The 25060-nt window shown below is 49.9% G+C and overlaps 2 protein-coding genes across 2 annotated transcripts in view; both read left to right on the top strand.

Moving 5' to 3' along the window:
- The window catches only part of LOC137865259 (fer-1-like protein 4), a 38352-nt gene extending 17907 nt beyond the window's left edge, over positions 1–20445 (top strand). The window contains exons 26-45 of the mRNA XM_068700162.1: positions 1007–1180; positions 1423–1539; positions 1830–1991; positions 2417–2579; positions 3597–3688; positions 4112–4243; positions 4846–4894; positions 5749–5855; positions 6220–6351; positions 8741–8851; positions 9325–9452; positions 9934–10104; positions 10896–11050; positions 14201–14379; positions 15464–15549; positions 16513–16611; positions 16861–17102; positions 18360–18640; positions 19332–19432; positions 19967–20445. Coding sequence (XP_068556263.1) covers positions 1007–1180; positions 1423–1539; positions 1830–1991; positions 2417–2579; positions 3597–3688; positions 4112–4243; positions 4846–4894; positions 5749–5855; positions 6220–6351; positions 8741–8851; positions 9325–9452; positions 9934–10104; positions 10896–11050; positions 14201–14379; positions 15464–15549; positions 16513–16611; positions 16861–17102; positions 18360–18640; positions 19332–19432; positions 19967–20147 — 2862 coding nt within the window. The 3' untranslated portion in view covers positions 20148–20445. The remainder of the gene's footprint in view (positions 1–1006; positions 1181–1422; positions 1540–1829; positions 1992–2416; positions 2580–3596; positions 3689–4111; positions 4244–4845; positions 4895–5748; positions 5856–6219; positions 6352–8740; positions 8852–9324; positions 9453–9933; positions 10105–10895; positions 11051–14200; positions 14380–15463; positions 15550–16512; positions 16612–16860; positions 17103–18359; positions 18641–19331; positions 19433–19966) is intronic.
- Positions 20446–21638: 1193 nt separating this feature from the next.
- LOC137865258 (arf-GAP with SH3 domain, ANK repeat and PH domain-containing protein 1-like) lies at positions 21639–24904 on the top strand. Its single transcript, XM_068700161.1, has 3 exons — positions 21639–22330; positions 24208–24280; positions 24528–24904. The coding sequence occupies exons 1-3, from the start codon at positions 22205–22207 to the stop codon at positions 24770–24772; spliced, it is 444 nt and encodes a 147-aa protein (XP_068556262.1). The 5' UTR covers positions 21639–22204; the 3' UTR covers positions 24773–24904.
- The last annotated feature ends 156 nt before the right edge of the window (positions 24905–25060 follow it).

Genomic DNA, 25060 nt, shown 5'->3' with positions numbered 1-25060 from the left:
GGGGGCTGTGACTGAGATTTTCTGCAGTCTTTTGCTATGAGCTGGGATGAAGCTGCTGGCTATGGGCTACAGATGGCTCAGAGATGCTCCAAGCCAGGTTCTGGCGACTCCTTGGTGGATCCAGCTCTTTGGAAAAGCAGTGTGCCTCTCCCAGCTGTCTGCCCTGCTTCCTTAGTGGGTTCTTGATGAAGAGGGCTTGCAGCCATGGGGAGGTGATGTAGATCTCAGGACTGTTCTTTCCCCTCTGTCATCTCCCCTCCCTCCTCAGTCTTCCCCTTTCCCCCTTCACTAGTACTCTGAAGTCACACTCTTCTCCTGGGGCCTCTTTATTATCACAAGGGGAATGGCATAACTGGACTCTCCCATGCACTGGACTCTCCCATGTAGCTCAGCAGCTTTCCTAGGCCCTGTCTGGAGCTCCCCAGTAAAAGAAATTCATTGACATACTGGAGCGAGACCAGGTGAGGCCACCAGGATGTCTGGAACTAGAGCATAGGACAGAGCAAGGAGAGATTGAGAGCCAGGAAAAGAGGAGGCAAAGGGGGCATCTTATTGCTGTCTGCAGCTGGCTAATGGGAGAGAGTAAAGATGGAGCCAGGCTGCTCTTGGAGGTACACAGGGACAGGATGACAGGCAGTGGACACAAGTTGGAACAAGAAAAAATGCCAACTTAATATAAGTTTCACATTGATGGCATTCAAATGTTGAGCCTAGAGCTCAGATAGCTTGTGGGATCTCCATCTTTGGAGACATTCAAACCCTGACTGGAGAAAACTGAGGAACCTGATCTAGCTTTGATGACCTCTGGTCCATGGTCCCATGCCACTTGTCCAGTTCTATATTGAAGCAGACCCGGAGTTAAGAGGAGTTGCTGCTCCAGGCTCTGGATGGAGCAGAGGGTGAAGAATAGTTCTGATGCTGGCTCAGGTGGCTGGAATTAGTGGTGGTCTTTCCTCTGAGGTGGTGATATAATACAGGGATAATTTCACCCATTCCTTTCCTGCAGGGCTCTCCTGAGTTCCTTGGCCAAGCCTTTGCTGTCCCACACGTGAAGCTGGTTGATGAGCCGTACAGCAAACCTGCCCTGCAGTTCTTTGATGTCTACAAAGGCACCAAAGCGGCTGGGGAGCTCATTGCCACTTTTGAGCTGATTGAGCTGGATTACAGTGGCTATTTGGAGGTAATGGACTTTGAGGAAGATGCACATGGTAGCCAGCACTCAGGGGAGAGCTCCAAGGGGTGCAGAGCTGGTTGCATGGGGCTCACCAAAGGATTCTCTGTTGAAATTCAACTGGCTATCAGCTGAAAGGAAGCTGCAGGGACAGAGCCTGTGGGCACAGAACAAGAGGGGAGGGAGAGGGGACATGGTGTAGAGGAGAAATGTCTTTCACTGCTCAGTGTGTCCTGGCTCTGTCTGTTCAGCCATCATTGCCTGAGGACGTGGAACCCAAGGAGCCCAGCTATTTGGAAGACCCCCGTGATGGACGATTCATTATCCCGGAGGGCATCCGTCCAGTGCTGAAGGAGTTTCGCATAGAGGTGAGCTGCCTTCTGCAGGGCTGGCTCCTACAGCAGATGGCACAGCCAGCCAGCCCATGGACAGGGCAGGGCTTGGGGAGAGAGTTGGGTTTGGGGCTCAGCAGTTTAACAATCAAAGCTGTTGTGTTTGTGCCTGCAGCATGAGTTTGGGTCCATGTGGCCACCTTGGGAGAGTGGCTTCATGCCCCTCTTGGGGTCTGTGCTGAGTGTGTTGGCACATCCAGGCAGGGCTACATGGCTGGGCTGCGCCTGGCACATCTGGAGCAGACCAGCAGCTTTGTGTGCTTTAGATCCTGTTCTGGGGCCTGCGGGACCTGAAGCGGGTCAACTTGTTTGAGGTGGATCAGCCCCAGGTGATCATTGAATGTGCTGGCAAGAAGGTGGAGTCGGAGGTAATTGTGGCCTACAAGGAGAACCCCAGTTTCACCGAGGTGGTCAAATACATGGATGTGGTGAGTAGTAGGAAGGGGGCTCCTACTAGGCTGGGGTGCACCATGGCTGTCCTGCACCCATGTACAGTCTGCTTGCTCAGGGTGAGGGCACAGGAGGGGAGCTTCCCCCAGGGTTTTGCTCTCCCACGGCCACATGGTTTGGCTGCAGATCAAAACCTTTGGGAAGAAGCCCACTGAGAGCAGTCTCAGCTGCTTGTCACATTTTCCTGCACAATGTGCTCTAGGTGATCCTGCTCGGCGGGGGGGTTGGACTAGATGATGTTCAGAGGTCCCTTCCAACCTTGGCCATTCTGTGATTCTGTCACCATGAGGCTCTGGTCTTAGGGCAGAGCTGTAAGGGTTCTCATCAGACCTCCTCGTGTATGGTGGGTCTGCCACTGATATTGCCCTCACTCCTGCAAACCCCTTGCATGGCTCTTTTGCAGGAGCTCCCTGAGCAGGTCTACCTGCACCCTCCCCTCAGCATCTTTGTTGTGGAAAAGCGGGCATTTGGGCGCACCGTGCTGGTGGGAACCCATGTTGTGTCCGATGTGATGAAATTCTCTCCAAGAGAACTTGAAGAAGAGGAAACAGAAGATGTGCCCAGAGGTGAGCTGCTCAGTGAGGTTCCTGTGGAGGCAGCAGACAGATTCTGCCCATGGCAGAGTTCTTCTACCCCTCTTCTCTGTAGCCAGACAGCAAAATCCTCATCCAAGAACCATAAGATGCTGAATAAAAGCATAGCCCAAGGCAGGTTAGCCTTGGAGGCTGTGGTCCTCTAAGATGGGTTTTGGGAAAGTGGTTGCAGCCAAGCAATGGCATAAGGCTGATCTCTTTGGGGTTGGCAGAGGGTAGTTTGCAGACTGTTCTCTCCAAGGTTAGCTTCTCATATGCCTCCCCACCACATCGACAGGACTCTTCACCTGTGGATATGCCATCTCTTTGGAGCCTTTTTCCCAGCCACTGTTTGTCTTACAGTTGTGGAAATCAGAGGAGTTAGAATGGCTTGTGAATATGTCTTAATCCAGCCTGTCATTTAGGTGGGGCTAGATATTACATGGTAACTTATTCCCGTGAGAAGTCTGTGTCTGGAATCAGAGTTTTTTAGTCTGTGAAGGACTATTGAATTCACCTATTCCAAACCTACGTGTAACTGAACTGGAGGGCTGTCCCCAGCGAGACCTCTGTCAAGCTTTAGGAAGTGTGAGCTGGTCCACTACAACCAAGGATTTGGGTCAAGGACTACTCATTTGGGAATAGATTAACCCAATAGCTCTCTGACAGCAACAACCAAAGCTCCTGATCTGTGAGTATGTAAATAAATACGATATGAAGACTAAGAAGCAGAAGATTGATCTGTGGTAGTTTCCAAATAGGGCAAGTGTATCTCATAAATCTGAATTCTTACTAGTCAGTAATGCATGTAGATGATGGTGGCTAGTCTTAGCAATGTACTTGGTTTTCCAGTAAAATTTTGGCACAATCTGCTATCAAAAGCTTTAAAAGAAACCACATCATAGGGGGTAAGAGAGGGGTTTTTCCTGTGAAATAACAATTGAACAAAGTTGGGAAGCTGTGGGCAGAACTAAATGCATGAGAACATGATGCTCTTTCTCTTCATCTCAGCTAGGAAAGCCTCATCCCAGCATCTTCCCTCTAAGATTGGCCCTGCTACTGGTGACCGAGGTCCCAGCATTCACCCCTTGTGTCTGGTAAAGGTGAGTGATGTGTTGACCCAGGGAATTTTGAGGTTTGAAAGTCCAAACTGAAGGTTACAAACAAAAAGTTCTGAAGTTCAGAGTTAAGTTTCAACCACCAGCTTTTGTTCTGGACTCAAACACTGATCTTCCCCTGGCTCTGATCTTCCCCCATGGAAGAGTTTCATGCCTGCTTCTGCTGGTCATTGACACTGCTGCATGTCTGGGCTGTGGCACAGGGAGAAGAGCTGTGTTGCCTCATGCCATGAATACTGATGCTTTCATAGCAAAGCATGAACCCAGGCTACACGTAGCTTTGTACCTCCTGTGCTCTGCATGAAAGCTGAGGAGCCTTTGCTGGGGCTATCAGGGTACTAGTGCAGGATGTGTAGGTGTCCTGTGTTATCTTTGCCTCCCTCTGAGCCCTTGCTCTGTGCTTTTAAGGCTCCTTTAAAGAAGATTCCTATTAATAAGCTTGCAAAGAAAGAGGATGAATATGAAGAGGAGAAACCAGATCTGGAAGAACTGGATTGGTGGTCCAAATACTATGAGTCCCTGAAGGAGCTGTATAACCAGGTAATCTCTTGTCACAGCTGCCAGCCGAGGGGAGAAGTGTCTGCACTGGCTTGAGGAAGATGATTTTGTCAGCACAGAGTGCCACAGTAGCCCTGTGGCATGGATCTGCAGGAAGATGTATGCTTTTGAGTGTCAAGCACTCTTAAGGTAGTCAGGTATCAAACACTGACCAGGTAGGCTGATATCTGCAGGCAGGGGATGTTGAAGCATCCCTGAGGCTGAATGATTTTGATAATGTGACTGGGATCATGTTAAGACACTCCTGAAAATGTGACGTTGCTGATCTGAGCTGCAGTGCAGGGACTTTCACTCTGTCTTCCCAGAGTGGTCTATGGGGGCAGGTCTGCCACAAATTTCCTTGCTTACCTTGCTTCTCCAATATCCCAATAAAAAAAGGCAATAATATCTGGGGAGAGGAAAAGTTATTTCCTTCAGGTATGCTGATAAAGTACTCATTGAACACCCTCCTGCAAAAATGTTAATGCTAAATGATCTCAATCTGGATATCGCTGACTCTACTTGGCAGTAAGCTTTGGAAGTGTCCTATGCTTGGATAGAGAAGCCATTGTGGTCAGCAATGTGACTGTCTGTGTGTGTTTCAGACATGCATTGATGAGGAAGATGCTGAGAATGATGACCTGAATGATGCAGGTGAGTCTTCTGTGGGGAGAGACAGGCTCTACACTGCCCTAGAGGGTGGTGGGCTTGTGGTAATGGGATCTGAGGGGCAACAGCTTTGCAACATTCAGCAAAAGCAACACAAAAGGGAGCAGAGAGACTAGAAATACTGGCACAGGCTAACAAGCCATTTCAAGTTGAAAACACTAAACTTGCCTCGAGAAAGTTTGGAAAATTTTGTTGAATCAAGAGCCTTCCTGAGTGAGCAAAACTCTGCAGAAAAATTGGCTGCAAGTATCATGGGATTGCCATGGTGGAATCAGGAAGTAAAAGTGGAATGGGCAGAAGGGATGATGGAAAGGAAAAACTGCCTGGGAGCTGGGCTTCACTCTGCCTGTGGATACTCACCTTGGATAAAAAATAAACTCAGAAAAACATTAATAAAAAGCAGAGGATCTGAGGACAGTGTTACAGCTGTAGGCTCAGGTTTGCTGAGGCGTAAGCAGTGACTGGCCTAGCAATGACCTGAATTGTTGAGACAGTAAGTATAGAAATTATGTGAATCCTATGGAAGGGTCCAGTCACCTGTGGAAGGTTTCAGGCACCTTCCTCTATTTGCTCTGTCCTTACCCGCTTTCTTCTTGAAGAGCAGCCATTCAGGTAGGCAGGTCTGTGCTGATTTTTGTCCTCTCATGCATACTTGTCTTGCTGGGAGAGCTGAGATGTTGTGAGAACACATGTTATGGAGAGCAATAACTCTACTTACCCTGACACAAGTCAAAGACCTGGCTGAAAGCAAAAGCTGTTGCTGAGGTCATTTCATGGATGGGCACTTGCCATGATGGGAGAGATCAGAGCATTTCCCAGTCTCCTATTGACACTTCTAGATGGAGGCAATTTAAATGCAGCCTACATTGACATGGAAGTGGAAGATGAAGCAGTAACTGAAGCTGAACCTGCGCGACCCAAGAGGAAACTCATTGCCACCCTTCAAGTGAGTATTGGGGTGACAGATCTGGCCTCTTTCAACCCATGCCCTTTTTCCATGTTGTCCTCACTTTCCTACAGTGGAGGTTAGAATGGGATAGAGAACCTGATCCAGTAGTGTGCACTGAGCCCCATCTTTGCTGGGCTCTGAAACAGCTAGTGGGATCCTGAAGTTCACCTGGGATGCATGTGCTCATTGGAGGATGGGCCTGGGGTCATAAAGAAAACCTAGCACTGAGTAATACTGGGGTAAGGCAGGACAAGGTGAAATAGTCAAAGCAGGGGAAAGATGGTCTTTCCATTCTTAAAGGGGACTCTTCTCCCCTTAAGATATCAGGAAAAGTCCTAAGATGACTTTCTACTTCTTACAGATCTATAACTCTGAGCTGGAAAATGAGTTTGGTAATTTTGAAGACTGGCTGTGTATTTTTCCCCTTCATCGTGGCAAGGCAAATGAAGATGAAGATGGAAATGAGGATGAACATTTTGTGGGGAAGTACAAGGTATCGTTTGAATAACGTTTGTGCTGTATATGGAAGAAAATTCTTAGGGTGACCTGTGTCTTAGAGAATTCAGATGCCAGCAAAGCCTCAGCGAGGATGAGTGTGTCCAAATATGTGAGGCGTGGCCAGGGTACCATAGGGGCCTGTCAAAATAAGTATGTGCTGTAGTCTTTTGTTAGCTGATAAACCCACCTCCTTTAGATTTTTTTTTTTTTTTAATTTTATTTATTTATTTTTTTACCTCTTAAGAGAGTATGAAGCATGAAGGAACACTTACCCTGGTTGAGGCCTCTGGGTATGTTTAGTATGTAAATAAGTATTAGTGAGTTTCACTGTTTGCAAAATTAACAAAACTTGTCTAAAATAAGCATCGTTCTCCCACAGAGGAGCTCTTGAAGACTAAAACATCAACTACAAAGGTTGATTTATGAAGGTCCCTAGGTAACCTTTGGCATCTTCCTGCCTTTGGTACCTTTGGCAGTCCAGTTACGTGCTTGGAAATGTTCAGATCTTCTGGCATCAGCAGTGGCCTGAGAGCCTAACCTGCAAACAGGGATGGCCTGGGCCATATAGGCATGATGGTGCTTTTGTAAAGGGCTGTCCCCATGGGCTCAGGGTGTCTGTTTTCTGCATGGGCAATGGCTCTGATTTTCCAGCTGGCAAGAGGGGCTGGTCTTGGTGGCTCCAATCCCATCTGAGATGTTCTCTTTTGTATCTGATCATTATCATTGGGAGTATCTCTCCATACTCAGGAGACCTGGAAGGCCCAGCTGATCAATACGTGGCTGAGAGGCTGGTGCAATTGCAGGAAGCTGGGATTTTTTGATCATGGGGAATTTTACTCAGCACCTGACCTGATGGCTGTCGATGGGTCCCACCTGTCTCAAAGAGGGAAACAGATTCTAGCCCAGGAGCTGGCAGGGCTTACTGAGAGGGCTTTAAAGTAGGTATGAAGGGGGACAGAGATGCAATGAGGCTTGATAGAGGTGAGCCTGGGGGAGGAGTCCCAGGGTCGGGAGTGAGGGCAATGGCACAGCTGAAGTGTATCTACAGCAATGCACACAGCATGGGCAACTAACAGGAGGAGCTGGATGCCATTGTGCAGCAGGGAAACTGTAACTTCATCACCAACACTGACACGTGGTGGGACCACTCCCACGACTGGAGTGCTGCAATGGATGGTTACAAGCTCTTCAGAAGGGACAGGCAACTTAGGAGGGGAGGTGACGTGACTATATTAGAGAACGTTTCGATGTTGTTGAGCTCAGGGTTGGGAATGATAAGGCAGAGTCCCTGTGTGTAAGGATCAGGAGGTTGGCCAACAAGGCGGACATCCTGGTGGAGATCTGTAATAGACCGCTAAACCATGATGAAGAGGCAGAAGAGGCGTTCTGTAAGCAGCTGGCAGAAGCCACTCAATTGTCAGCACTTGTTCTCATGGGGGACTTCAGCTTCCCGGACATGTGCTGGAAATACAACACAGCCCCGAGGAAGCAGCCTAGAAAGTTCCTGGAGTGCGTGGAGGACAGCTTCCTGACTCAGCTGGTTAGTGAGCCTACCAGAGGGGTGCCCTGCCAGTGGGATGAGGTTTAACACGGCTAAGTGCCGGGCCCTGCACGTTGGCCACAACAACCCTGTGCAGTGCTACAGGCTTGGGGCAGAGTGGCTCAAAAGCTGTGCTGAGGAAAAGGATCTGGGGGTGTTGGTTGATGCTTGCCTCAACATGAGCCAGCAGTGTGCCCAGGTGGCCAGAAAGCCAGTGGTATCCTGGCTTGTCTCAGGAATAGTGCAGTCAGCAGGACCAGAGAGGTGATTGTCTGTCTGTACTCTGCTGTGGTGAGGCTGCACCTTGAGCACTGTGTTCAGTTCTGGGCTCCTCAGTACAAGAAGGACATAGAGGCCCTGGAACATGTCCAGAGAAGGGCTGTGAAAGTAGTGAAGGACCTGGAAGACAAGTCCTATGAGGAGCAGCTGAGGGAGCTGGGATTGTTTAGTCAGGAGAAGAGGAGGCTCAGGGGAGACCTTCTTGCTCTCTACAACTCCCAGCAAGGAAATTGTGGGGAGCTGGGGGTCAGCCTCTTCTTGCAGATGACTAGGGATAGGACTAGAGGGAACGGGCTCAAGTTGCGCCGGGGAGGTTTAGGTTGGAAATTAGTAGAAATTTATTCTCAGAAAGAGTAGTCAGGCATTGGAACAGGTTGCCCAGGGAGTTGGTGGTGTCACTGTCCCTGGTGGTGTTTAGGGAAAGGTTGGATGTGGTGCTTAGGGACATGGTTTAGAGGGTAACATTGATAGTAGGGTGATGGTTGGACCAGATGATCTTGGAGGTCTTTTCCAACCTTAACGATTCTATGATTCTATGATTCTATCTGCAGTGTCTTTATTGCAGGGTTCCTTCTATGTCTACCCTACTGTGGAAGCCAGCAAGGAGCCAAGGGTCTCCCAGGGTGTTCCAAGGAACAGGCCCATCAAGGTTCTTATTAGAGTTTATATTGTTAAGGTAAGTCTCTTGTGGTGGTGACAGTAATGCTTGGAGGTCTATCCCTTCCTAAGAACCTCCTGCCATTCTCCACTTAGTAAATTTGAGCAGTGGCACTTGTGAAAGGCTCGATACTGGCTTACAGGCTCTGCTTGGCCAGTTGGAGTCTGTTACAGTGAGGGCTTGCATTTATTCCTTGTCCATGGAGAGCCTTCTGGGCTTTGTATCTTCATGAGGTGCTAAGAATCTAGCTGGGCATTGCCTGGCTCCTGTAATCTGCCTTGAGACAGTGAGCAACCAGGCGGGCTGGCAGCTGGAGACATCTGTTTCTTGTTAAATGGGGATTTGCATGGCAGCAAATGTGTTTCACTTGCTGGGGCAGCTACTGGAGAGACCTGACCAGTGAGCTTGGGTGGTCTCACGCCCCACACAGTGTCTGCTATGCATGTTGCTCTCTGCAGCTGATGTATGGCTGTATCTCTTGTGTATTCCAGGCTACAAACCTGTCTCCAGCAGACCCCAATGGCAAAGCAGACCCCTATGTGGTGGTGACAGTGGGGCAGGAGCGGAAAGACACCAAGGAGCGATACATCCCAAAGCAGCTCAATCCTGTGTTTGGAGAGTATGCAGGAAGATTTCCTCTAGTAGGATTGCTGGGAATAGTGCAAATATAGGGCTCAGGCTATGGCCCAGTGTTTGCAGTCTTCTGTTCCTCTCTGCTGGAGAATCTTGTGCTATAACACAAAGGTGCCAGACATGTCACCTGCCTCCATCTGTCACAGGAGTGTTTGGGTTTAGGAGTGAAGCACTCAAAGGACTTGATTTATCAGACAAAGTAGCAAGCCAAGCAGCAACAGAGCTTTGGAGATGTTTGTCCTTACCTCCAACAAGGAGCTCTATCCAACAGCATACACTCCTGGATAAATAACTCCTGTGTTTGAATATGCACACTAAAAACTCCACACACTGAACTTTGCAGAGCCTAATTCTATCAGAGTCTTAGGGTTGGCAAATATAGTTCTTAAATGGGTAGGATGGGTGAAACAGAGCATGTATTTCATATCTCCTTGATAACTGCACTTTCCCAATCTTCTTCTGTCCAGAGTCGTGGAGCTGACAGTCTCCTTTCCCATGGAATCAGAGCTCACTGTGGCAATATTTGACCATGATTTGGTTGGATCTGATGATCTGATTGGGGAGACCAAGATTGATTTGGAGAATCGATTCTACAGCAAGCACAGGGCCAACTGTGGAGTGGCTTTGCAGTATGACATGTAGGTACTAGTCTGACACATTAGGGCCATGAGAGTTCTTCTCGCTTACTGTTCAGGTGGGTAACAGAGCACCTGTAGTTCTGGAGGATGACTCTATTCTACAAGGAATATGGATAAGTCCATCTCCTTTTATTATTATTATCTTTGTCTCCTACCTGTTTCCTGTGATAGATCTAACTCCTACTGCAGAAGGACACATTTTGCATGTAGTAGAAAAAAAATTCTTTAATGCTTTCATATGAAAGCATCGTTCTGTGAAATAAATTTTCATTTAACAGTGTTGTAATTTTGACCTCTTTCAGAAAGTAAGGCAGTTTCTTTAGAACTAGATGATTCTGTGAGCACCTAGGCTCATGATGTCTATTTTTCTTTGTCCTCATGTAATATATATTCTCTGGTGTATTTTTCTGGTGTGTTTGGCCACATTTTCTGTAAACACTTTTCTCCCCTGTTACTTGATAATTAGCTGTTGGAATTGAGCTGTTAATTAGCTGTTGGAATTGAGTTCCCAGAACAGCTAACACCTCTCTCCCAGTTTGGAGCTGCAGCTGGAATTGCTGCTGTTGCTGCTCTGACGCCAATGGTTCTGTGAGGTGCAACCCTGGCTTGTTCTGGGAGAGGAAAGCTTGTTAAGCTTTTCATTCATTAAGCTTCTTTGTGTCTGTGGTTTCCTCAGTGAAACTCTGAGCAGGAAGCTTGTGACATAGCCTGTGTTGGAAGGACAGGGGATCTCCTAAACTATGAAAAAAACCTGTCATGTCTAAACTATATGTGTTCTCCCTTCCACACAGAGATGGCTACAACATGTGGCGAGATGCTTTCAAGCCCACACAGATCCTGGATAGCTTATGCAAGAAAACCTCACTACCTGCAGCAGAGTACAGACAGGAGGAGGTCAAAGTGGGCAATAAAATCTTCAAGGTTCCTCCAGAGGCATTTCCTGAAGGTACAGAGGCCATGGCTACTCCTGTGCTTGGTGGTGAACTGGGCTGGGAACCCAACCCAACAGCCTCTCTTCCCTGAAGTGTCCAGGCTAGTTGGGCTGTTTGCCCCCACTTTGCACCCTGCCCATATTTCTGGGTCACTGTTGGGAGCATCCTCAGCACTCAGTAGCCTGGCTTTGGTGGATGATGGTGTTGCAATGGGGGAGATGTGATCCAGGCCATTAGGTCCCAAAGCAGCTTCTCAGTGAGTGGAACATTTCTTCTGCAAAGTAAACCCTCTCGCACAGCAGTGCATGTGCATTTGATCCTTGTTCAGCCAGAGAAGGTGTAGCTTATCCTAGTGGCTGACACTGTTATGGAGGTTTATCTCCATCTGCTTGTGACCACCATCACCAAGACATTGGGCGGGGGGGAGAAGGGGAGACTTTTTCAGTCTCCTTTCCTTCTCCTAGATGGCTTCATCCTTCAGGGATGCTCTCTGCTTCTGGTGGTTTTGGGTGCTTTGAGTAACACCCCACTGCTCCTCACTATTTATTTCCTCCTTATGGGCAGCTTCCACATATCCTTTGTTATTTTTTTCTTCCTTACTGGAATTATAAGCTGTGAGTTGGGGCCACATGTGACCAAGAACATGGTGACTTACACCCTTTTCCAGCAGTGATGCAGAACCTTCCTGAACGTAGGTGTCACGTTAAAGGGGTGTAGCTGATTAACCGTTACGGGCCCGGTTGGATTCAGAGTACTGAACCAGTCGGACATTCACCAAAACTGGGGGTCCGTTCGGACATTCACCAAAAACGTAATAACCACCTGGGGGTCCGCTCAGACATTCACCAAAAACGTATTAACCACCTGGGGGTCCGTTCAGACATTCACCAACAATGCATTAACCGTCTGGGGGTCTGGTTAGATTCAGAACACTGAACTATCACGGATAACCACCCTCACCCTAGTTGCATTAATGAGAGCTATCACAATGCAATCAAGTATGGTTTATTACAGCAACAGATAATCAGGTTCTTTTGGATTGCCGGTGATAATGACTATCTGCAAAAGCAAGCTAGTATGCATGAAATACACAGGTGTTACAGGTGTTCTAGGTGCGTGTTCTAGGTGCGTGTTCTAGGTGCGTGTTCTAGGTGCGTGTTCTAGGTGTGGGTTCTAGGTGTGGGTTCTAGGTGCGGGTTCTAGGTGCGGGTTCTAGGTGCGGGTTCTAGGTGCGGGTTCTAGGTGCGGGTTCTAGGTGCGGGTTCTAGGTGCGGGTTCTAGGTGCGGGTTCTAGGTGCGGGTTCTAGGTGCGGGTTCTAGGTGCGTGTTCTAGGTGCGGGTTCTAGGTGTGGGTTCTAGGTGCGGGTTCTAGGTGTTCTAGGGGTTCTAGGTGTTCTAGGTGTTCTAGGTGTTACAGGTGCGCAGCCTAGAAATAAATGCGTTAAAAGGATCAAAGACTCTATAGAGATTTATAAGCAAATATTCAGATCTCACCCAAAGGCGTCCCAATGGGGGGGGAAGAGAGGCTCAGCCCGTCGACTGATCCCAGGAGTCAGGAGGTCCTAAGGATGTTGTATGTCCTTGGGATGGTATCTCCCCTGACGATGGTATCTTCCCTAACATCCCCTCTCTCTTGGGCCAATTTATATTATTTTCTATCTTTTAGGTGGAGCTTGAGTGGCTCTAGTCAAGCATATCTTAGTTATGATTGGTGTAAAGTTTTCCCGTTTCCGTTTAAAGTAATAGGCTCCGAGAAATTCAGAGCGCATGCTCAGTGAGGGGTGGTCGCACCTTGGAGGCGGGTAGCTTTTGGGATGGAGGTGTGTTTTGGTATTATAATGATATTATAATGAGCAAAAAGTACACTAGGGTACAGCATTTGTCAAAACATGACAGGTCTTTGGCTTAGGGTGGCAAAAAGTGCAGCTTTGTGCACAAGAACAATCGAGGCCCCACCTGATTACAGAGCCTAGCCGTGGTGTCTCCACTCCACTCTATGCTCCGTGGTGTTCCTTAGAGCTAGCACACCAAGTTTCCCCAGCGCGATAGCATCTAAGGTTGGGAGCCTAGGGAATGCTCAGATAATGCAGTTACGCCCTACCCTGAAAGCCTCTTCAATGCTGTACCTTTTCCTTAAAAGTGTGAATGTTAGTTTTATTTTCCTAGTTACTTCAGGCATTTACACCACAGTAGGCCTGTCCCTTCTGAGCATGTTCCCTCTGGTGACAAACACTCATGCAGTGAGACCAGCCTGGAGAAACGGATGGAGCATATGTGGCCTGCTTGTGGATGACTGGATCTTGTGAGGCAATGCTATGTTGCCTGCAGAAAGGATGCTTTCTGTGTCCATCCTGCCCAAAGAGCAGGACACTTTCGTGTGTTCAGACAACTTTACCTTCTGCTTGTTCCTCTGCTTTCTGCTGGTCTCTAAGGGTAGGTTGTGTCATGAATGGGAAATAAATCCCACTCAGGAGAGGACAAGGCTGCCCTGGGGACCTCTCTCATGATCAGAGCTTGTTTGGGATGGTTTTGGTTTCAGAGTGATATCCAAAGGACAGGTGTTCACTTTAAACCTGGGAGTGAGTGGGTTAGTATGTCCTTGCCCATTGGTTCCTGTTTTCCTCCCCACCAGCGGGCTTTACTTTGGTCTTGAACTGCTATTTGCCTTCATGCTATGCCAAATGAGTCAGTCAGCAGCACAGATGTTATTTCATGAAGGCCACGGCCATATGTCATTGCTAAGTGACAAGTAGTGCTTCCTGGAACACTTTCAGGGCAAAACTGCTCATCCGAGGGTCTGCTTGAACCACAACAGAAACATGAGGGCTTAAACTGCCCCAGAGGGTCACATCCTGCTCAGCATCCCATGGATCCTTTTCCCAAGGCTATAGTAAATGCTTTTTTGCCCTTTTCGTCTTATTTCTCTTAGCTTGCTCATCTTCTGCTTACCATTTTTCTCATCATCGCAGCATATTGAACTCTTTCCCTTCATTCTTACCCTTCTGCTTCTCCAGTTTTTGTTTGTTTGTTTGTTTGTTTCTTCTGGGGAGCTGGTTGTTTGCCCAGTCCATCATCTATGCATACCTGTGCCGGTGACTAATTTCCTGAAGCAGCTCTTTTCAGCCATATTCCTTCATCTTCTGCCTGGCTCTGTCCTGCTGCAGAGGTGTCTGCAAGGAACCAGAGAGGAGTGGCAGATGAGAACTGGTCAGTGGATGATGAACATAAGGCTTTGTACGTCCTGCAGCACTGGGAAGAGATGCCAGGATGTGGGTACAAGCTGGTACCAGAGCATGTAGAGATCCGGTCCCTTTACAACCCAGAGAACCCTGGGCTCGTACAGGTGAGTTGTGTCTCCTTGTCCAAAGTAGACTTTTCTCTGGCAAGGACTTTTGGGGTGGCTGGTCCCCAGCTCCTTGGCTGGTCCCCTGTTGTCCCTTTGTCTCTTTATTGTGGCACAAGTCCCATGCCCTGCCCCTTCCTCGGTGGGCAACTGGAGCTGTGTGCATGTCCGGCCCTGCTATGGAAGGAGGACTGCTCCCCTTGTGTGTTTTTTGTTCAGATCCACCCTCGGAGTTCTAGTGGAGCTCCTGGACCTCTCTTAATTGATGTTGTGGTCACAATGTTGGTGGCCAGGAGTTCTTCCTGATTCCTCAGGCCACACAGCTACTTCAATGAGGATACTGTGTGGGTGGCAAGGGACCTGGTCTGCCATGGTCGGTGGTAGTGTCCTTGCCTTTCCCTGCCTCTTCCTCTGCTTTAGCCCCTGTCATTGCTCCTTTGTTCCCCTGCAAACGCCCCATTCTGTCCCCTTGTCTTCTTCCTGCTCTCCCAGGCCACTATCACCGTAGAGCAGGGCCTTAGAAGTAACATTGGTGCTTCCTGACCCAGGGACCTGGGCTGGGGTCCCGGCTCCCTTTGCTGTTCAGACAGCAGAAGCTGCTCCCACGCTTTGAGCTGGATGTGAGCATGCCTGCAGGGAATGTGGGACAGCAGCTCCAAGAGGAGGTGTTTCCTTCTGCTGGTGCCAGTGTCCATACATTGAGCCCTGTCTGGTGGCTCATCCATCACAGAGCACCTGGAGCTGGAGAGCCAAGGTGCTCTGCACAGTGACTGGCCTCTGCTGCAGCCAGGCTGCCCATGGGGTTTCCAGGCTGGAAAGATGTTTGTGTTTGAAATAGACTCAGTTCAGCTGACATGTTTTTTCTTGGCAGCAGGGTGGGGAGGTCAAGAAGGAATTTTGAGTAGTTCCAATTTTTTTCCAACCCATTCTAAAATACAGTCACACAAAGCTCTGAAGCGCTGGGAGTGGGGAGGAAAGAGACAAGTAGTGGCTCTCTAGTGAAAGCTTTCCTTGCAGGTCCAGTCCTTTGCTCCTTGAAGGGTGGTCAGTCTTCTGAAACCTCTCTGCTCTCTTCTCTCATCAGGGCTCCTTGCACATGTGGATTGACATGTTTCCAAATGATGTCCCTGCACCACCACCAGTCAATATCAAGCCTCGACTGCCTATCAGGTAGCACCCCTGGGAGCAGAGCTGGGACCAGTGAGCCCATGTGGAGGGTTACTGTCCCCCGCTGTGCCTGATGGGATGTGCTGCAAAGTCCCGTGCAGACCGATTGTGCTTTCTGGCACACAGCACTCTGCTCTGCTTCAGTTCTGGGTGTAGGATGGGGTCTTGGTGCATTGGCGTGGGGCACAAGTGCTTCAGCTGCACAAGTGCTTGTGAAGGGCAGGGTTAAACTCCTTGAATGGTGGACATAGAGGAGATGGAAATCCAGGTCTGAGCTATTCACATAGTTCTTTTCTGGCTAGTGAATGGAAGTCCTCTGGGTGGTGCCTGGAGAAGTGAAATTGAAGGAGGTGATCTGTTGTTTTCAGTGATCTAATGAGACTATTCAGATGACAGGTCTGGGTTCTTCTCAGAGGTGCATGTGAAAGGACATGAGATAATGGACACAACTTGCAGCAAGGGAAACTCCAACTAGATATAGTTCACTATGAGAGTGAGGAAGCTCTGGGACAGGGACCCAAGGAACTGGAGAAGTGCTGGGATATTCAGCCTTGGAGATATTCATAACTCATAAGGACAAGGCCCTGAGCAATCTGATCTACTGTGGAGTTAGAGAAGGAAGTTGGAGTGGAGACTACAGATGTCCCTTTCTGCCTAAGCCTTTCTGTGTCCCTGTGTCTTAGTGGTGCTGGGTGGGCTTGTGCCACACCAGGAATTAGCTTTGCATAAGCTGCTTGTTTGGTCTGTGGGTGTTCGTCTTGCAGGGCTGTAACCCAGCAAAAAAGCAAAGGCTTTGTGCAAGGCAATGAGACTGCTGGGCTGGGCAGGTACAGAGGAGCCTTGTCAGGGTACCACAGGGTTAGGAGGGTTCAGGTTCTACTGTTCCGCTGGTGTAGACTTGATCTGCCCCCCCAGGCACCAAATATGAGAGTAGGTGTCTCACCCACCCTCGTGTCCCTCCCACAGCTATGAATTGCGTGTAATTATCTGGAACACAGAAGATGTAATCCTTGATGATGTCAACCCAATAACTGGAGAGCCTTCTAGCGACATCTACGTGAAAAGGTCTGACGGGAGCCGGCAGGAGGACAGATCCTGGCTGTCCAGCTCTCTGCTCTGCCCCTCACTTCCTCCTCTGAACCTCTGCTCCTCCCTGCTCCTGCACTGAATGGTGTTAGCCCCAAAGATGGTGGTCAGGTGTTGGTGCTGTTTGACCCTTCCTTTCCTGCTACCCCATGGGTATCCCCTCCATCTTTCTACTCTGTCTTTGGGACTGAGTGACAGGGGTAGGAGATAACTGAGTTTCTCCTGCAGCTGGATAAAGGGACTCGACCATGACAAGCAGGAGACGGATGTTCACTTTAACTCCTTGACCGGGGAGGGCAATTTCAACTGGAGATTCATCTTTCGTTTCAACTATCTCCCAACTGAGAAAGAGATCACCTACAAGAAGAAGGATTCTGTCTTTTCAGTGGAGGAATCAGAGTTTCGTGAACCAGCTGTTCTGGTCCTCCAGGTCTGGGATTATGACAGGATTTCAGCGAATGACTTTCTAGGTATGGTATGGTCTGCTGGGAGTGGGGTGGCTGTCCCTCACCTTGCTGGAGTATTACAGCATTTTCCTGGGGGTCCAACTCTTCAATAAAAGACACCAGCAGTGCCAGATCAAGCTCTTCAGCTCAGCAGTAACCTGGGCTGGCTTTTGACATGTGAGTGATAGGCAGAGCATGGTGGTGCACAGCTGCCCCATGGAAACACATTGAGCTGGCATGCTTGTCCCAGGGCCTTGCTGGGACTACACCCAACAAGCACCTTGTACCTCCATGTGATGCTTTCAGTGGTGATTTGTTCAGCAGTGCTACTTGGGCACTAAAGAAAGTGTTAGAGAGCAATGCCAGTGCTTCCTGGCAAGCAGAGTCTCAGGAATGTTTAGGCAGGAAGGGGTCTGCAGTCTACTGTAAGCTGTCTGCTGCAAGTAGGGAGATGCAATGTAGGTCAGGTTGCTCAGAGCCTTGTCTGGGGGAATTTTGACAATCTCCAAGAGTGGAGATGCCAGCATCCCTCTGGGCCCCTCTTCTATGCTGCACCATTTTCATCATTCTCAAATTGCTCTACCTATCTCTAATTAGAGTTTTCCTTGCTGCAGCTTGTGCCTGTTGCCTTACGTGATCTAGTTAGCTGACACCTCTCTTGTGTTTGGGGGTCCAAAAATGAACACAATACTGATACACAGTCTCACCAGAGCTGAGCAGGGGGGAATTCCCATTTCCCTTGGTTGCTCGCCAATACAGACCAGTATGTGATAAGACCTACTTGCTGCAAGGCCTGAGTGCTGAACTGGGGCAGAAGCTCCTTCCAAGGAAGACAGTAGAAGGCCAAACAGGGGAGTGAACTGAGGCTGTTTCAGGTATAGGTCAGAGGTGAAAACCTCAATAAGTTTTCCAGATTTTACAATTCCTTATTAAAGTCTGCAGGAACAAGGGGAGAAGAGGAGCTTGGTGTGTGAGGAGAGCAGGGTGGAACATGGCATTGTTTTCACAATAACCCACTGTACCACATGCAAGCCAAACTGGCCACATCAGACTGAGGAGACAAGACCTGTAGCTTCTGCCTCTTAAACTCCAACTCTTGGACTGGTCCTTTCCTATGCTGAGCTTCATGTTCTCCACCCATGAATGTGCAATACACTGTTAGACCATTGCAGCAGCTGGGACATGCTAGTGGTGGTAGGAGCATGGCTGAGACAAGCCAACTGGTACATGAGATTTACCGCAGGGTTTCACCATGAGCTTTTCTCTTTATGGTGCCTGCAGGCTCCATCGAGCTGAAGCTGCATGACATGGTGCGGGCAGCCAAGAGCTCAGAGCATTGCACCATCAAGATGGCAAAGGAGAATGCTACACCTCGCTTCTCCATCTTCCGAAACAAGCGCATGCGTGGCTGGTGGCCCTTCATCAGACTTGAAGATCAAGAAGACAAGGAAAGAGAGGAGAGGAGAGCCAAGCAGAAAAGGAAGAAAAAGAAGTGGAGCAGCTCTGTCAAACAAGAAGACATTGAGTTCACAGACTCCATTGGGAACAAGTACCTCCTGACGGTAAGGCAGGGCATTAGCAGAGGTGAGCAGAGAGCCAGTGACATGCCTTTTCCATGACATGGCTACCTGTCCTGTGTGCACATAATCTGCAGAGGCAGCAATGGCCTAGTTGCCCAGAACGTCATGTAGGATCTTGGGGACCTGTCCCATCCGCTGCAAGTCCAGTGTTTTATCTACCCAGAGGTGCCAGCTGGAGTGGTGTGCTGGTGGTGTCTTCACGTCTTCTGAGCTTCCTGTAGAGCAGTTCTCAGCAAGAGGCACCTGGATCCCCATCAACCAGACAGGACAGCAGAAAGTTAGGCATGTCCTAGGGTCTCTGCCAACCCCAGAGAGGCAGGTGATGAATATCCCTGAGTGGACTAGCTGCTGATGGCCCTGCTAGTGGACCACTGCTTGTCCCCATGGCTGACTTGTTTTCAGTACCAGTGTGAGAGGTTGCAGCCAAATTCAGATAACTGGGGAGTGCATTATAATTTAGTGTCTTCCCTGCCAAATGCTTAATTTTCAGCCAGACCACAGTTTCCTCTGGTTGTAAAGTAAGAGACTCTGCAGCTAACGACTGGAAGGAAAAGTTAATTCCTCTCCAAGTGGCACTGGGAGAAAAATAGCCAGTCTAGACAAGGCACATGGATAGCAAGCTGCTTCGTGAAGCAGCACATGCAGCTGTGGCTCAGGCATGTTCCCTCTCCAGGGTAAGGTGGAAGCGGAGTTCCAGCTGCTGACCGTGGAGGAGGCTGAGAAAAATCCTGTTGGTTTGGGTCGAAAAGAGCCCGAACCCCTGGAAAAGCCTAAGTGAGTATCTGCATTCATCACCTTTTAGACTGGTTGGCTGGTGTCAGGGGTATCTGTGTTTTTGGCAGCAGTGTGGCAAGAGGGAGAATCTGCTCACCAGGAAGTTCAGAGCAATTGAAGGACAAGGTGGTGGGATCTACAGGACTGGGTATGCCAGCACTTACCAGAGCTTGGGTGGGTCCAGCAGGACTTGTGATAGCCACAGCTGGGCCAGGGCTGATCTCAAGAGGGTACTCAGGGCAGCTGTGCTGTAACATCACCTGTATGAAGGGCACCTCTCATTTAACCGTTTGAACATACCTGTTAGCCATGGGGGTGCAGAACAGCTCTGCTGGGGCTGTCCTGAGGCTCAGGAGCCAGCTCTGCTGTCAACAGTGCTTTCCCAGGGACTGTAGTTATTGTAGCCCCCAGGGTAATCCTTTCTGGAAGCAGCAGGAAGAGCCTGTGATGTTGGCAGGGCACCAGTGCAGAAGAGCTTATGTGCTGTTCTGTGGCTTGAGCCTCTGCTGATCTCTTTATCCATTTATGTTCCAGCCGGCCAAAAACTTCTTTCAACTGGTTTGTGAATCCTATGAAGACCTTTGTGTTCTTCATCTGGAAGCGATACAAGAAGTACATAATTGTGCTGCTCCTGGTTGCTCTCCTGACTGTCTTCCTGGTTCTATTGATCTATACCATGCCTGGATACATCAGTGAGAAGATCATCAATGGATAAATGGTCTCCAGAACAGGACTATTCAAAGACAAGGGTGATTATTGCAAGACTTGAGGCTGGACCAGAAAGTTGAAGGAAACCCTGCAGGTGCACAGGCAACTTTCAGGGTGAGAGGCCTGGAGAAGTGGCCTCTCTATGAGGAGTCATGTTTCTTGCTAGATCCCCATGAGATGCTAAGAACCCAAGTAACCAACCTACTAAATAAGGCAAACTCCATCAAAGACAGTTACAGCTGTGGGAAAAAAAAAAAATGTTTTTTGTTGACTTCGGGGGGATGGTGGGAAAAGGATCACAGATGGGGCTGAAGTCAGCTTTCGCCATTGAGAGCCATTCTGGAAGGGATGGGGACATACAGAGCCATCTGTGCCCTGGCTGGACAATACCTGGCACTTCTCAGGCCTCCTCCTGCCCGAGGAATTTAGAATGCATTGTATGGGGAAAGGCAGGTCTGCTGGAGGGAGGGCCTGGTGGAGGTGGGAGCTGGAAAATCTTTGAATGCGGATTGCCAGGGTGCTGCTGCTGGGAGGGGGGGACAATATAGCCAAGGTAACCATGAGCTCTTGTTGTTTCAAGAGCATGGGAACAGAGAGGTCAGCTCTGGACAGGGTGGCACTCCCTGGGACACAGGCTGTTTCTGGTGGTCATGCCTCACAAGTTATTTAACAGCGTTCTTTGCATGTGCTGGGCTGGGTATCAGGCTTGCTTCAAATTTAATTTTGGATCTTCATTTCCACCGGGATAGAGAAATAGAATCATATAATGGTTTGGGTTGGGAGGGAATTTAAAGGTCATCCAGTTCCAACCCAATTCCAATAAAAACTCCTTGGATGCTCTCTCTGACATTGCTTGGGTTTCCTAGATGTTCCCCCAGAGTCCCGCTGTTGCAGGCAGCCTTCCTGAGGAACCTCTGTCCTTCCTTCCAGGTAGCACAGCTCTGGGATGTCAGCTTAGGGTCGTCAGCATGAATCTGCATTATGGTGTTGGGCTGATGTAAATTAGATGAGTCTTGTTCTCAGCATGGCCTCCATCGCCCCAGGGTTCCTGTCATTTGCCCAGACGTTGCTGACACAAGCTCTGACATAATTGGATCTCAAGTCAAGGTGCTTCACCATGAGGTTTGACAGGATGGATGCCTTCCTAGTGCAGGAGGTGACAGTGCAGAGTGACAGTGGCATATCCAGTGAAATGAAGTGACAGTGTTTGTTGTTGTTGTTATTGAAAACAGTTGGCTATTTTGTCTTTTGAATGGAGCAGGAATGGAACAAATTGTGGGGAGAAAATATCCAGCTGTGGAGAGCCAGGCAGGCAGGGTAAGGAGTGGGTGCAGACTCTGGCTGGGACCCTGCATCTGGGTGTGGGTGAGGGGCAGGCACAGTGCTCCCTGTGGCAGAGGGGTGGTGTTTGCTCCAGGATGGCAAAGGGGAGCCCCCTCTTCCCACCCCTCAGGGACCCCTGGGCTGCAGGGGAGCAAGTGGGTTGTGAAGGACTCAGGGCATGCAGCACCCACCCAGGGGCCTGGGGTGTGACCACTGCTCCTAGCGCAGCGTCACCCCAGCTTTCTGCAGGGGCTGTTGCATGGATCATCACCTTCACAAGTGGCACATGGTGCACTTCAAAATGCCCAGTGTATCACATCGATGTTTGTTGTGCCCCAGCAGGTGTGGTGCACCTCAGCAGTACCTGGTGCACCCCAGGACACCCATGCACACCAGCATGCCATGTGCACACCCCTAGGCAGCTCCTGGGCTCTTGCAGCTGCATTCAGCTGCACTCTCCACTGCACCACCAGGCTTTGACTTGAAATAAAGCATGTCTGTCTCAGCTTCCCTTCAGTTTAGGATTGCAGGATTTGCAGCTGTGCCACTCTGTGCATGTATGTGTGCAATGGGCGTGCATGCCTGTCTGGGCTGTGGGTGTGCAAAGCAAGGGGCTCTCCCCTGCTCTTGCTGCTGGCAGCAGCATGACCCCATCCTCTGCCCTGTTCCCCTGCCTGGCCCCAGTGTGGCCTCGGCTCCCACCAGCAGTTCCCTTTCCTGGCACCGCCTCACTGCAGCACCATGGCGGCCCTCATCTCGGTGTGCGACTTCATGCAGCAGGTGCAGGAGGACCTCAGCTCGCCCACCACCTCCACCTTCACCAGCCACATGGGCCACTGCAAGGCCACTGCTAACAGCCTGGAGGAGGTGAGCAGGGGATGGGGACCACAGTGGGGGTGCCCCCAAGGGGGCCTGGGGGTGGCTGGCCCCATGATGGTCCTGCAGGATCTGTGCTCGTACAGGCATCACCGTGTCATTTGTCACCATGAACAGAGAGCGGTGTGAGTACCTCTGGGTGCCGGTGCTTGTTGCAAAAGGCACAGAGCGAAGGCCTGGCAGAGGCGGGTGAGGGGCTGTGGTGGCCGGGGGACAGGCACGGGTCAGTGGGGACAAACGCAAAAGAGGTTGTGTGGGAAGGCTGTGTCTCATACCCAGCTCACACTGCTCTGTAAAGAGAAGACAGAGCACTTTAGCCAGTATCACCCTAAAAACAAAACAGAATTAAAGGAAGTTGTTGGGGTGGTGGGAGGGTTACCTTGCTTGTCCGAGGCTGAACTGTGCAATACACCAATGTGGGACCTTCGGCAGCCCAATGCAATTAAAAAATCCATGGAGAAAGGGTGAGGGCTGGTGGCTGAGTGCAGTATCCAATGCAAAACTTACGTGGGCCAAATGCCTTTGCTTCCAGACCCTGATATGCATTGGCAGGTTCTGGGCAGAAGGGGGAAGGGGCTGCTGTGTGGTCTGGAGGCCCCATGCCCCTTGGTGCCTCCTGCTGCTTGGTCTGATAAATGTACTGGGACCAACTAAATAACATCACCACCACATCACCTCTCGTTATTTTGTAGTTTCAGCAGATGAAGGGAAGGTGTCTAAGGCTTTACCAGGGTCTGTCAGTGGATTGTGACCCCCTGCACTGTTCTGAAGTCCCCCAGTGCCTGTGGTCAGTTATCTTTGCAGACTGTGAATGGTTCTGCAACTCCATAGATCAGTGGTAGCTACCGAGGCTTTTCTCTTGGCCCTCTGGAGGCCAGAATTTACTCAGAAGCCTTGTGCATGGGGCAATTTCCTTGTGTTGCTTAAGTTTCAACTGTTGCTCTATTATGCATGCTCAAGGTAAAGTGAAAACTTCTGTCCATTAAAACAGAGCTGTCATGTCAGGAAGCTGTGGTTAGAGAGAAAGATGTACACTGCTGAAATTGTTGCTGTCTGCAGAGTTCTTGATTCAGGACTCATGACAGAGGGGACAGAAAACACAAGGCCATGGCTCCCACTGCCGAGTGGCAACAAACCCTGGCCAGGCCTGCAGTAAAAGCAGCAGGCTGGTGCTGAGCTGGGATATAAGGGGACCACATTTCATCTTTGGCAACACAGCCCTGGAGGTCTGGACCAGGTAGATGGCAAGGGAAAAAAAGTGGAAAGCTGAAATAAGGCCTTGAAGTATGCCTGTGGCTGCCTCCTGGAGAGCCAGCGCTCCTCAGGGTCTTGTCAAGACCTAGGTCAGCCTCCATTTGAGGGTTTGGCCTGAAAACTCAGTCCTAAACACATCTGGGCGAGAGGATGCTAAGGGTTGTGGGTGGCAGCTTATTCCCGGGAATAAGAGTTCAGGAAAAAATATAGGAAGATAACTTTCCAGCTTAATGCTCTCTGAATACCTAAATGTTTATGGTGAAATCCTCAGATGACGTGGTCTTTACTGTGCTGACCCATACAGAGCCTGACTCACATCCTCTTCTGCTATTAGGGTTCAGCTGCATGGCTTGGTTGATGTGGTGCACACCAGAGGTGGTACCCAGCCCCCCCTGCTGTTAAACAGTCCTTTTTCTAAAATATTTTCTGATTCTCTCTCAGTGACTCTTTCACTCACTGGTATTTAAGATACTCATAGACTATTACCACTAGACCATCGCATACCTGCAGGCGGGACAGTCTGGCCTGGGGATGCTGAGGCTTGGGCTGAACTCTGTGGATTACAGAAATGTGTGTATGGATGCAGTCAATGACCATAACTTCTGCATTTCTAGACCTTGGATGCAGACCGAGCTGTGCTGCAGAAGATGAGGAAAGCAGCCAAGGCGGAACACAGCTGTGGACAAGGTCAGGGCAGAGCAGAGGCTGGAAGCTGCAATGGGTGGCCAGGGGAGTCCTTGCTACAGGCTGGGTTGTCTGCAGCAGAGAATACTGGTCTCCGGGGTTCCTATAGCTGGGTAGTGGGTATGCGGGGCAGCAGGAGGCAGTGGGAGCTGGCTCTGGAGCTTGATCAGAGCTGGCATGGTGGCTTCTGGCAGGGAGTATATCCTGACCTTCCTCCTGCACTCACTGGGGACCATCCATGTTTTCCCAGATCTCATCAACCACCTGGCAGCCCACATTGCTGCCCAGGAGAAGTTCTCAGCCAACTACCAGCTGGAGGGTGAGGAGCAGCTGGCCAATGCCTTCAGCACCTTCGCAGCCTTCTCCCAGGAGCTGCTGACCGCTGTCAGGAGCCTGGTAGGCAGCTCTGTCCCCTGTGTGACCATCGAGCAGGGCCCCTGGCTTGCAGGGGTATGTGGGTGGGGAGGGTCCCCAGGAAGAGTCTCTGGTCCCTAGCCTTGAGGCCCAAGCTCATCCCTTTCCTAGACCAAGGCAGGAGCCCATGGTGAGCAGCGGTCCCAGAGCTGGTGATGCCTGTATGGCCAGGACTTGGTGCTGACCTCAGGCTGATCAGAAGAGGCGAGCTTATGGTGGCCATGTCAGAGCCAGGTGGGCTGCAGCATGTGGAGGATGGGTGTCCCCACCACGCACATGATGCCAACAAGGAAAGGGATGTACTCAGGAATCCTGCCCTTGTGCCTAAGGCAGGCTCTAATGATTTTGGAGGGTACTGTGTGAAGCCTT

Source organism: Anas acuta, chromosome 16 (assembly GCF_963932015.1).
Source record: "Anas acuta chromosome 16, bAnaAcu1.1, whole genome shotgun sequence".
Taxonomy (NCBI): domain Eukaryota; kingdom Metazoa; phylum Chordata; class Aves; order Anseriformes; family Anatidae; genus Anas; species Anas acuta.
Note: the sequence above shows the minus strand (reverse complement) of the source record. Positions and strands in the feature narration are given on the sequence as shown.